This window comes from Polypterus senegalus, chromosome 2 (genome assembly GCF_016835505.1).
Source record: "Polypterus senegalus isolate Bchr_013 chromosome 2, ASM1683550v1, whole genome shotgun sequence".
In the NCBI taxonomy this organism is placed as follows: domain Eukaryota; kingdom Metazoa; phylum Chordata; class Cladistia; order Polypteriformes; family Polypteridae; genus Polypterus; species Polypterus senegalus.
Window position 1 is genome coordinate 22,654,428 of NC_053155.1, and position 13,632 is coordinate 22,668,059.

General features: G+C 37.5%; 1 protein-coding gene across 2 annotated transcripts in view; it reads right to left on the reverse strand.

Annotated features, from left to right (window-relative positions):
* Positions 1-4,481: 4,481 nt before the first annotated feature.
* Positions 4,482-13,632, reverse strand: part of LOC120524193 (immunoglobulin kappa light chain-like) — a 30,213-nt gene continuing 21,062 nt past the window's right edge. The window contains exons 4-6 of one of the 2 annotated variants that reach the window (XM_039746071.1): positions 12,763-12,888; positions 8,772-8,839; positions 4,482-4,947 (exon numbers count right to left, since the gene is read on the reverse strand). In XM_039746071.1, coding sequence (XP_039602005.1) covers positions 4,837-4,947; positions 8,772-8,839; positions 12,763-12,888 — 305 coding nt within the window. In that variant the 3' untranslated portion in view covers positions 4,482-4,836. The remainder of the gene's footprint in view (positions 4,948-8,771; positions 8,840-12,762; positions 12,889-13,632) is intronic. The other variant, XM_039746072.1, reaches the window with a different exon arrangement.

A 13,632-nucleotide genomic window follows, 5' to 3' on the forward strand; every position in this document is an offset into this window, starting at 1 on the left:
ACTGGATCAGATGCTGGGGTCATATGCTTACGGCCATAAGTCCACCAAGTGGTACCACACTGTGTACCATCGCATCCGTGAGATTGCACCCATAAATGGATATATATTATTCAAGCAGGCAAACAGTGACAGTACTATGACTGCGGCAGATTTCCGCAAGAAGGTGGTGGAGAACTTGCTGGCAGAATATGTTGGAGTGCCTTTGGCAAAGCGAGGAAGGCCATTACAAAGAGCAGTGCCAGACAGGCTGACTGAGCGCCACTTTCCTGCAACTTATGAGGACAAAAAGTACAAGCCTGACTGTGTTGTGTGCAGCAACAGACTATTGAAAAAGAGGCACCAGTGCAACACATATTGTAAGCAGTGCAACGTGGCAATGCACGCAATTGGATGCTTTGAGCGTTACCACACTTTGCAGGACTTTGCTTTGTGAAATTTACAGTATGTGAAATAATAATATGTTACATTATATAGTATGCAGGCTCATACATTATGTAAAACAGTTATGTTGTTCAAAAATAAATATTTTTTGTTGCTTTGATAAGTTAAACAATTGTTTTGAGTTTTTTTTGTAAAAAAAAGTTTTTAGAAAAATATTCAGCCCTGGGAGAAAAGAAAAAAAAAAATTAGCCCTAGGATATGTATATATATGTGTATATGTATGTATGCATATATATGTATATATGTGGATGTATATGTATATATGCTGTGTATATGTGTTTATATGTATATATATATGTTTGTGTGTGTGTGTATATATATGTATATATACATATATATATGACAGCAACACTCATGACAATGTCAATCATGTTACGTTATTATTAAAATGTTTCCTTTTCTTTTTCATTACTTCTTTAACACACTACTTCTCCGCTGTGAAGCGCGGGTATTTTGCTAGTGTATATATATATATATATATATATATATATATATATATATATATATATATATATATATATATATATATATATATATATATATATATATATATATATATAGCTAATTACCCATTGGCTTTGGTCACTGAGTGCAAGGGAAAAAAAATAAAATGTAGTCTATAAGTTATTAAACAGTAAAACAGTAACGTTTTAAGAAGTAAAGATACATTGAGCACTACTGGAGTGATTTCGGGTAAGCTACATTTTAAAGACGGTGTAACACAACAGGTAAGTAGTACTAACAGCAGTTAAAATGTATATGGATTATCTCTCGGTAGAAGATCCCTTTTGAAAGGGGCTACATGACGGCTGTGGTATAGAAATGACATTTTCTATGTGAACGTCCAAATTTCTACCTGTGGTAATGTGCCTTACCGGCATTACCAGCAATTAAAAGAAAATTAGTTTTGTGTCCTCTGCAGTGTTAAGAGAGAAAGGGTTTGGTTGGGGATAAAAGGAAAAAAGGTGTAAAGAAAGGAAACTTGCCATTTTCTTTAATATAGTGTAGAGAGAGGTCTTCGCTGGCGATACGAGCGCTGCGATGGGTGTCGTGTAGACTGGAGAGACGGTCCTGCCATTAACTAGCTGAGATGGCACTGTCAGTCCTCCACTCCTGTGCGTGTCTTCATAATCCGACCTGACAACCTCATAATCGTATACGTGTAAAAGAAAGTGCGAAGCGCCTTAATATTAGTTTGCCGTGTTCTAGAAATGGGATCCCGTGTTTGAAGTTGTCTAGGCTATAGCTCAGGGAAAGGAGGAAAAAATTAAAAGTCTTTACTTTACCTTATATGGGCAGGCACTCAATTACGTGGGAGGCCTGATGATGGGAGACAAAACTCCGCCTCCCACGGCCATCGAGCTGCAGGCTATGGTGGTATATATGTACATAAAGAGGTTCCAGTTATGACCGTTATGCGTAGAATTCCAAAATGAAACCTGCTTAACTTTTGTAAGTAAACTGTAAGGAATATGTTCGAATAATTCGATGTTAATGTTGATTTATTTTTTATAATTATGTCTTTCATTTTTCTATTCTTTAATATGTAAAGCACTTTGAGCTACTGTTTGTATGAAAATGTGCTATATAAATAAATGTTGTTGAATAAGTCTGCCAAATTTCAGCCTTCTACCTACACGGGAAGTTAGAGAATTAGTGATGAGTCAGTGAGTGAGTGAGTGAATGAGTCAGTCAGTGAGGGCTTTTCCTTTTATTAGTATATATATATATATATATATATATATATATATATATATATATATATATATATACTGTATATATTTTTAACCAAACTTAGTTTTCTCATTTTTATAGTGTTCCCAAAACACATAATTTGGGAAAAAGCAGTTCACTTAATTAGCCCAGGATTCCAATTAAAAACGGAAGCTGGTTGGAACAAAAACCTGCAGCCACAGGGGGTCCCCAGGACTAATGTTGAGAACCCCTGCCAAGCTTGCATCCAGAAACCGAGGCTGTTAAACTATAAACTCTTCAGCAGTCTGCTATCTTTTTTTGAGCAACCAGTTCAGACTCAACTTTTACAGACATTGTACAAACAATTATCATAAAATCCCAGATAATACAAATACACAATAATGAGGTGAAACTTCAGCACAAGAACATTAACAAAGGAAGTTTTAGAAAACCAATGCCTTTCGTACTGTCCTTAAGTCCGCTCATTCCTCTTCTTTCCTGACTATAATCTTAGTCCCCATTAGAGATGTATAGGTTACGTCAGTGTCTGAACTGGTCCAGTACTCACTCCTTGTTCTGCCTTTATGAGTACCGTGTGCACACTTGTGCGTAGCAGTACTTGGCCTCACAACCAACCCATATTTAACTCTTTAACCGCCAACTCCCTAAATATTCCCCATGCCGGGCGAAATCTGAACAATTTTCGTTTTTTTACTTTTTTACATTTATTCAAGCAGTATTTACCACTAAATGTTGTGCAAGTTCTAGAAATGGGCAAACGCGTAATAAAACACAAAATATACATTTTCTCAGGTAGCTTGAACAAGCAGTCACGGTTTGAATCTTTCTTATCTGGCTCATTGCTGTTGTCATTCAAATGAAAGAATTTCAGTAGCAAAGAGAATCGGTTACGTTTCATTGTATCTGCAAAAATAGGTGTTGCATACATAGGATCTGTAGACCAGTACATCTCAATATCTGGTTTTCTGATTATTCCCATACACATCAAAATCCCAATGAATTTTTTCATTTCGTTTTCATCAGTGTCTACCTAAGCATGAACACGGGAATGTGGAGGTAAATCGGGATTTTTCTCAATAAACTGTGCTGCATACAGATTTGTTTGATGACCAAAATGTCTGATCAAGTCAGGTGACACAAACAGCTCATAAAACTACTCAGCAGTGTAATTGTTTACATCAACAGTAAATCTACACGTTGCCTCAAACGGATACACCCACTCATCACCATGATCCGATGCGTCGGCTTTCACAGTATCAAGCAGCGCACGTTGCTGATCATCATTGTCGCTAAAATCTTCTTCAGAACTGCTAAAATCGTGATCAGAATTATTGTCCAAAATCGCCTGCAAAACCTCACTTGAACTCAGTTTACATTTCGCCATATTCACAACTTTCACTTCTGAATGGTTATCACGTGACCAGAAAGGAAAAAGTTTCTGGCTAATACAACCACAGAGTTATCGAAATACAATGTAGTAATAATACCCACGCCAAAGCGTCAGTTATACTACGCGCCAGGCATTCACATAACCATAGGCAAATGTGCCGGATAATTCCGGCAGTATGGCGTCAGCAATAACGCTACGATGCCGGATATATCCGGCAGAGGGCGGTTAAGAGGTTAAAGAAAACAAGTGTAATTTCAGTCTAGGTTTTGCAATTCCATGGGGGAGCCATCAAACCCTGCTCTCTGCTGTAGTTTATGTACAGTATGTCAGATAGCTCCTCAATACTATCTTTAACTGCTTCAATATTCAATGGACAAAACAATAAGGAGTACCATCAATTCTGTTTTCCCAGTTCATCTACAGGGCTAGTTTAATTGGCAACTCAAATTCGGCCCCCCTTTGAGTAAGTGTGGATGTGTGTCAGTCTAACATATGATGGACTGGTGCTGCATCTAGAGTTCTAAAATAGAGCAAAGCAAGCTCAACGAGGAAACTTTAGAACAGTAGTTTCGAAAAGACAGAAAAAAGGTTAAAGCAGCAAAGGCAAGTATTCTGTAGTTTTGGAAAATTCAGCTTTATAAGTCAGTAAAAGAGATAAAGAGAATCCAATATTGGAATAAACTGAAGGGCGATTGGGTCACTCGGTGCACTTTGAGTCAGGACTGCGATGACAGCGGATTTGTTGTAGCCTGATGACATGTCATCTAAGAAGACCATTAAAAAGATAACTGCAGTGGTCCATCCCAGAGGTGATGAGCATGTGGTAAAGTACTTTAGAATCATATCAATACAACACTCCGCACAGCTTTGGAAGGAAACCTAAATAAAATTAAATTAAATGGAATCTTTTATTTATTTATTTCAGAATCTGGGTCTTCCATGAAGTAAGTATTGTTTAGTAATGCTGCCTCATGCACAACACTTTGACCCAGTCTGAGTCTGTGCAGGACATTTTGTTCTTTTTTACATAATATGGATGGGTTTATATTACAGATACAAATATTTTAAGTCATTTTTAACAATTAAAATACAGAGAGATTTTAATGCACAGAATTCAATATAGGCAAATTCATATTTTGTTCATATACTTACACACACATAGATAAAAAAGACAATAATTATAAAAGTTCCACAATGCAACAGCAACTGTACTGTAAGTTGATTTAAACTCCCCAGAGTCACTTAATATTCTGCATTTGTGCTGTGTTTGTCCAAACTCAGCAAAGGCGTCATTGGCATTGCTGATACCTAATAGTTGCGTAGGTTGTGTCTCCTTTGTTTGGTTTCGGTTTTCCATTCCTTGGACTGAGGCTCAAAGAGGCATAGTTTATTTCAGGGACCTGTAAAAAAAAAAAAAATCAAAAGTAGTGTATATATTTGTGTATACTGTGCTATATACTTATCACAGTTCTATTTACTGTTCCTGTTCCTACTGAGCTGTGTTCTGCATGCTCTCTCCATTATAACCAGAAGCTCACCCTCAATAATAACCTGACATAACATTCCATTTCATTCTTTGGGCAAAAACGTTTTGTCCTACTGTGGCTGTTCTCAACTTGGGAGTGCGAAGTAACAAAAAAGAGGGCACAAAGATGTGAAAAAAAGAAAACAAGAATCGAAAATATGAAAAATACGTCTATCGAAACCAATACAAATTAATTTAAACTACATTCTGATACTAGAAAAATAAATATAGAGTTAGATAAATGTCGATAAAAGTTAAGTAGGTATAATAAAACTTGTAGCAATGTATCGGCAGCAAAAAGTATAGGAATACATTTTATTAGGGTTTCAAAAAAACGTTAGGTGGCTGCGATTAAAACTGTTATGAAAACTCGGGTTGCAAATACTTAAAGGTTGAGAAACGCTGTCCTACTGTAAGAAAATGAAACCACTTTCGTTTGGAGTAAACATGGCTACATGAAGGGCCAATCCAGCTCTTAAAAATTCTCAAAGGCATTTATCAATTGATTCAGCAAAATCTCTTCATTTATGAGGGGGAACCCAAAAATAACAAGAATTAAAAAAAAAATCAAATATTTCTCAGAACATTTCCAGAAAATTGAATTACCTTCAAAATACTCTCCCTGAGATGCAATACAGTGATCCCTCGCTATATCACGCTTCGACTTTCGCGGCTTCACTCTATCGCGATTTTTTTCTCATACATGATTACGTCACTACGCATGCGCTTTCTGAGAACTTTTATCTAAGTCCTACGATGGCTCCTAAACGTGCTGCTTTTTCTAAGCCTTCTGACAATAAAACTAAGCGCCGGAGGAAGATGCTTACTATTCAGGAGAAGGTGAAACTCTTGGATATGATTAAAGATGGTAATACCCTACAAAAGCCTCCTCACGCATATGAAAAGACAGCGCCAGCAACTGCCTATCAAGATGTTCTTCAGCTGCGCACCCAGACACCTACTGCCTAGTACTTCTTCACTGAAGACAACAACGCACCTGCTGAAGACACTGCACCACTTCTGAAGACTCTCCTACTGAGGTCGTACCTTCATAGGTTAGTGGTTGTGTGTAATTAAATGTACAGTACAATAATCTACTATAAAAAGTGTTCGGGATTGTCCTTCCGTCCCGTGAGTGCAAAGCGTAGCGGTATTCCGCTTATTACAGACTTACTACTTGCGGCTTGAGGTACGAAGCAACGCGATGTGAGCAGAGTTCTGGTGCTGTCATTGTTCCCTTGCTTTTGTGCGCGATGCGCTGGAAAAATAGACAAAATTATGTCTCTGGAAATAATTAATGTTGATGGAGTACAAATAGGGTTACCACTTTTAATACAAAAAAATAAGGGACCAGATTTTCATTCTCAAATACGGGATGATTCCGTATTTTAAAGGGCGGGTGGCAACCCTAAGTACAAATGCCTCACCGCGTAGTAAATATCAGGGGAGATGGTGCTTGCTTATTCTCATCTATAGCTTATTTAGTGCATGAAACTCCGTCTTTAGCGATACAGATTCGGGCTGACATTGTACGACTTTGGACAGGCACTCGAGGGGATAAAAAAAAAAAACTTAGGTTTTTGGGAGATGTTATGAATGAGCACTTTGATGTTCTCATTCTCTACACTTACATGCCTGATGTACACATGGAGCGCACAAAAATTGATGATAAAAGTCGGTCGCCTTAAAAGGCGAGCGCGCCTAGTAATATAATATTTGTAACGTCTAATATGTCTTATTTTCTCGTATTTTGTCTAATACGAGTGTAATGGTGACTAAAGGGTGTTATTTCATGTCTAGAGGGCTCTAATAATGTTTAAAAACGTATTTAGAAGGTCGTAAACAGGTTTTCTATACTCTAACTGCGAAAATATTCGATTTATAAATAAAGAATCCTACTTCGCGAAAATTCATTTATCACGGTAGAGTCTGGAATGGATTAACCGTGATAAACGAGGGTTCACTGTACACTTGTTCCACCACTTTTTTTCATTATTCAAAACTATTATGAAGCTCTTGCAAATTGATAGCCTTCAGTGCCTCTGTCATTTGCTTCTTGACCTCCTCTACATCCTGACAAACTCTTTCCTTTAAGGTCCCTCCTCATTCTTGGAAATAACCTGTATATGTGTGTGTGTGCTAGACCATCAATGATGTTGTATGTTAGGCTTTCTCTGAATTTACTGTTTTAATCTTCTTTATTTATTTATTTATTTGGTTTGTGCTACATACTGTAAACCCTGCAGTTCTTTCTTATATTCTGTAAGTGCCTTGAGCATGGGAAATTTATTATTATTATTATTATTATTATTATTATTATTATTATTAAGAAAAAAATTGCAGGGTGCAAGGTCCGGGAAGTGGTGGGGGCGTGAGAAACCTTTGTCATCCCGTTTTTCACGGGAAACTGACGCACACTCAATGCTGTGTTGTCGTGATGCAGAAGCCACTCGCCTGACTGCCACAATTCGGGTCATTTTCTCTGCACCGCATCGCACAATCGCTTGAGCACTTCAAGGATGGCGCTTGGTCAAATGATGCAGGGGGTACACGCACCTAGCAGCAAAGGTCAGAACTAACACCCCTCCAGCCTCCAAAATTCTCGTTATTTTTGGGTCCCACCTCGTATTCAGTGAATCATGTACTCAAATAAGTCGATCAAATTGAAGAGAAAGACCATTGATGATGCAATCCAGAAAACACTTCTTCAAACAAAGGGTTTAAGGCAGGGCTGCCATGTTAAATAATGCTGCCTGAGGCGAGGCACATTTTTGCCATAACATACATTAGATGGCCGTACTTTGTTCATTGTATTTATGTTTGTAATTAATTTAGACCACTTTGTAGAGATCAGTTTTCACTTTGACATTAAAGAGTCTTTTTCTGTTGATCAGTATCAGAAAAAGTGAAATCAAATCCATTGTGATTCATTGTTGTGCAAAAATGAAATGTGAAAGGGGGGGAATACTTTTCATAGGTCCAGTAAAGTGCAAAGAAACACACAGCACCTCTAGAAACCATGCAGAGCAAAATGGCCAAGTCCATTTCTGGAATAAACGGCCAGACTAAGGGAACTAATGTAAGTATCATTCACATTGAACAGAAAAGGTTATGTGGTGACCTAATCCAGGTTTTAAAAATTCTCAAAGTCATTTAATAAATCTGATCTAACAACGTTCTTTATGTTAAACAAGAAAAGATTTTCTAAAATAGGGGAAAATTAAGAGGGCAAGCACTGAAGATATGTCCAGGAAGCACTTCTACAGATAAAGGATTGCATGAATCTGGAACAAACTACCATGTAGCTGAAGTTGAGATGATGAAGACTTTTAAAAATGAGATATCCATTGAGATCATTTGGCTCTTAAGTAAGCCCATAAACTTGAGAAAGATAATGGTCTTTGTAAATGGTGTTTTTTCATATTTTGTGAAGTCCCTGATACACTTCCTAAATAATGCATTATTTTTTTTTTTTTCCAAAAGCATGACTCAGGACATTTTCCTTATGTTTTTTTCTTGCATGATATTTGCACTTGGTTTTCTTTCCTTTTTATATAACATTCTTTCTCATCAACAGTAGTCACTGTAAGTAATATCACTTGTAACCAGATTATAGTAATAAACAGACCAATTTACAATTAGGCCTGGAATGAAATGACATAAAGACAGATGCTTAATGTCAGTTAAAATTCACAATACCTCAGGTTGATCTGCTTTGACATTTGAGTGGTGCTGGTTTCCTCCAGAAATTGTTTCATCAGCATTGCCTGTGGACACATTAATGAGAGATTGTATCAGTCCATGCAGAGACACAGTAAAGACAGAGGAAGAGAATATTTGCCAGTTATTTTTGTAATACAATCTGTAGTAGCTTTATTTATATGGAAATGCAAGCAGTGAAACAAACACTGGCCAACAGACAGCACTGTGAGGCTGAGGGAGTGTGTGTCTGAAATGGTGGTACAGTATGTAATATTGGAACATCTTAAGGAACTGATCTGTCACCCTTCCTGTGTACCCCTCTAAGCATCAGACTTGCAGCAAAATACCAGCACCTGCCATTTACAGAAATTTTCAGATGACTCTTCCATCATAGGCTGCATGAATAACGGAGATGAGAGAATACAGGAAAGTTATGGAGGACTTTGTCTTGTGGTGCAGGGACAGCAACCTACAATTCAACAACAACAAAGACAAAAGAGTTGGAGGAGAACTTTCATTATGCCAAGGAGCCTCTGAGATAAGTCAATGTACAGCAGGAGGATGTGGAAGTGATGTAAAGCTACAAGTACCTGGTGTCCTCATAAGCAATAAACTGGACTGGTCTAATAGGATCTGATGGTGTACAAGAAGATCCAGTGCAGACTGGACTTGCTAAGAAGACTCAGGTCTTTTGATGTGTGTAGCAAACTGCTGGAAATCTTCTACCAGTCCATAGTAGCCAGTGTGGTGGTCTATGCTGTGTTCTCCTGGGGAAGCAACCTGAGCTCAAAAGAAGCACAATGCCTGAACAAACTATCAGAGCAGCCTGCTCCATCACAGGGCAACTCCTGGACACAATGGAAGCAGTTGTGGAGAACAGGATGGTGGCAAAACTGGATGCCATCATGAAGAATTCCCTCCACCCACTACAGAAGGCTCTATCTTGGAACACTTTTAGCTTAAAAGCTAAAAGTTAAAGCTTACTGATGGAACACATTGAAATCAGTAGTATAAGAAAAACCCCACATATGATATACCATTGGAATCATCTTGATTTTAGTCCTCTAGATCAGAACAACCGTCATTTTTAGACCAGGGAATTACACCCTACACGAGGTGCCAAAGTTACTCCTTTTCGCAAAACTTATAATAATATTTGCCTGTTGAATGTCTTTTTCATTCTAATTGAGGTTGCTGACCACAAATATGATATTTACCAGTCCAAACTCCCTGTGTTTTGATATTGGACTCTTTACTGGTGGTCCTAGCCATTGAAGAGCCACATCTAGAAGGTTGAAAATGACAAATTTCAGACATAAGCACATGGAGTATAGTTTTAGACTATTTCAAGATCAGTGATTAATAATTTGACGTTGTTTTTGATTTTTGATCCTTTACTAGGAATCTGTCCCTCTATGGACCTCTATCAGAGGGTGAAAAAGTTATAAATTTCTATCACAATCGAGAATATTGAGAATTTAAACATTTAAACTGAAGCACACAATTTAATATTTCAAACATTAGACACAACTATTCTTGTTCATTATGTACTTCTACCTGCATTTCTGAGGCCCTGAAGCTTGAACTGTTAAGGGGTCCCTTCACAACCAGCACCAAGGTCTGGCTAACCACTGTTATCTTATATAATGGGGTTTTTCCATGACAAATCACCACAATTATTTTTTTGTAACCATTATGTCTCAGATTTTGATTAAAATTGATGTACTGAATTACACTTTGTTATTATTTAAAAATATTCTCTTACAATAAACATTCAAATTTTTAAGCAATGTGAATTAAAGTTGCTTCTGGGTTCCCTCCAGGATTAGGGGCTCTTAAGTTTTATTAGTTTCATAACAGATCTGTCACTGCTTTTAGCTCATGAAGTGAATCATTACATTGATTCTAAACACTTTGAATTTGGGTGACTTACTCTAATTCTGGTGTGTTTCTAGTTGTACTGACTAAAAGCAAGGCATTAAGAAATTAAAATGTACAGAATAAGGAGATGAAACGTGGTCGACAAAATGGGCCAGAGTTATAACCCGAAACGACAGCCAACCAGTCATTAATTTTAGAATGTAAACCAAAAATCTAAGTCTTGTACACCAAATAAAAAAAAAATACTTTGTAATCAAGTATAGAAAATTCTAAAAATAAAGCAACACATACCAACACAGGAATACTAATAACATATGCTCCAGAAATGAACATTCCAATCTTTATACCACCTCCCTGGATGAACTCATATGTCATGTATGTTATGTTAGAGTCTGAATTCTTGTATATTTTATGTTTTGTTGTTTTCATTAGTTTCGACTTATTATTCTTCTGTTATTTCTGCTGATTTTGTTTTTTATCTGTTAATTGTGTACTGTCAGGCGGCACGGTGGCACAGTGGTGGCACTGCTGCCTCACAGTTAGGAGACCTGGGTTTGCTTCCCGGGTGCTCCCTGCGTGGAGTTTGCATGTTCTCCCCGTGTCTGTGTGGATTTCCTCCCACAGTCCAAAGACATGCAGGTTAGGTGCGTTGGTGATCCTAAATTGTCCCTAGTGTGTGTTTGGTGTGTGTGCATGCCCTGCAGTGGGCTGGCGCCCTGCCCAGGTTTATTCCTGCCTTGCATCCTGTGCTGGCTGGGATTGGCTCCAGCAGACCTCCGTGACCCTGTGTTATAATATAGTGGGTTAGAAAATGACTGACTGACTGTGTACTGTCACTTTAAGTTTGCATATGTTCCATGTGTTTTGTGAGTGGCTTCCCAAGGGGGTGGTACCACTCTGATGTCACCACTGCTAAACCCTCTCTTTATTTAAGCCAGAGACACAGGAGCTGAGGTAGCATTTTCACTGAAGGAATTTTCTGGCTTTTGTGTGTGTGTGTGTGCGTGCGAGCGTGTGAATGCAACTGTGCACGTGTGTGTGTGTATGCGTGAGTATTGCCATTGCTTTACTTTTGCCAAATCATTTTGCTTTTGTCATTGGATTTTGTTTTCTGGATTTGTGCATTGATCTTTTGACCATTGTTTGTTACTTCTTTATTTATAAATAAATATTTTTGCCATTTATAAAAAAAAAATATATTGTTGCCTTTTAATCAGAAGACAGATTTTTTTTTCTCAGTTTCTTCATCTTGTGAGGCATTTTTAAACCATTAAATATATTTTGAACTATCAAGTCAATTTTTTCCACTTTGGGCCTACCCAGGTTGAAGTCCACAGTTGTAGTTGGGACAAAGCTAAACCGAGTGAGCCTGTTCTGAGCCGGCCTCCTTTCTAGAGAATTTTGGATTCATGTACCTATTTTTGACATGTTTGAGACTCTGTTTCCTGACATCGTACTCCCATGTGTATAGGAAGGAACATAGCAACAGTTGATACAATTGTTACAAAATGGACGCAAAAATGCATCATGATAGGACATTATCAAAATTCAACTCCTAAATATGTCATAATAAATAGACCTAAAACTCTTATTCCTTGAAGAACAAAAAACCATGTACAACATGTACTCAGATCTTGTAGGGAAGTTAAAAACAAATATTAAGAAACTAGTATATCCAAAAATTATAGGAAATGGTAAACCAATGCAACATTTTACAACAACTTCCTTTCAAACAGGTTAACTTATTTAATATATTTAAAGTTTTTTTTAAGGTTAGGTGTTACACTGAGTTATGATTTTGTCTGCTGAGTTGTAGATTTCATCTCCATCTTCCTGGAGTTTGCATGTTTTCCATGCTGTCAGTCTCTATTGTATACTGTTTTCACAAAGGCATGCATGTTAGGCTGACTTGTTATGTTGAATTAGCTCAGTATAATTGTTTATTTGCCTTTTCATGCCCCACCGCTACCACGACAGTATTTTCCTCAGTGGGGATCAGAAATAGGTTCAGAAAATAACATAAAACTTTATAGAACAACCCACAAAATATGAGCTTTCTACTGAATATATTACAAATATCTAATGCTGCTACATGTTCACAACTCACCTGCATATCGATGGCATCCTCTTATCGACTTAAACGCAAAAACAAGAAGCAGAATGAGCAGGGCTAAGTTACTCAAGGCCAAAGTAAGCACAATTGGATCAAACCCAGAAGAAAAGTCATTGCCTGCTGAAGACAAAATCAAGAACACCTCATTACCTTTAGGTAAACAAATTAAAAGGCTGGTTTATCCAGTGCCATGTGAAATTTGCCCTAGCTGCTTGTCCCTCCTTAAGCTCCATTAATCCACTTCCTAAACCTGCTTCTTTCATTATAGGGTTACATGGAGGTGAGGACTATTCCAGAAATATAGGAATCAAAATTTAAGTGAGATACCAATGCAATAGTCCAGTGTTTCTTAACCACTAAGTTATGACCTACATTTGAGTTGTGGGCTGCTGCCAGGGGAATATGAGTTGCTATTGCTTATAATGGTAGTGTGTTGCAGTAGGTCGTGAAGTAGGCCATAGTGGGTCATTTGTTGGAATCACCAGACTAATTAAAACTAAGAATTTAGGTATTTACTAAGACACTAAGCCTCAAACCTTTGGTGTAATATGCTAACCCATAAAATGTAACTCACCTGAAATCTTACTATCCTTGTATGCAGAAAAAGCTTTTGATAGAGCCGATTGGGACCATCTATTCACTATATTGTACACATTTAGATTTGCCTCAAGTATATCTACAGGGGTAAAATTACTTTATACCAATCAAGAAGAATCAGTTCATATTAGTAGCACAGACTCAGACTACTTCAGACTAGAATGTGGTTTTACAAGAGTGCCCTCTATCACCATTATTTTTTTCAATAGCCATTGAGCCATTCACTATTCATTTTCAAAGTGCATCTGAGATAAAAGGGAAAATGAC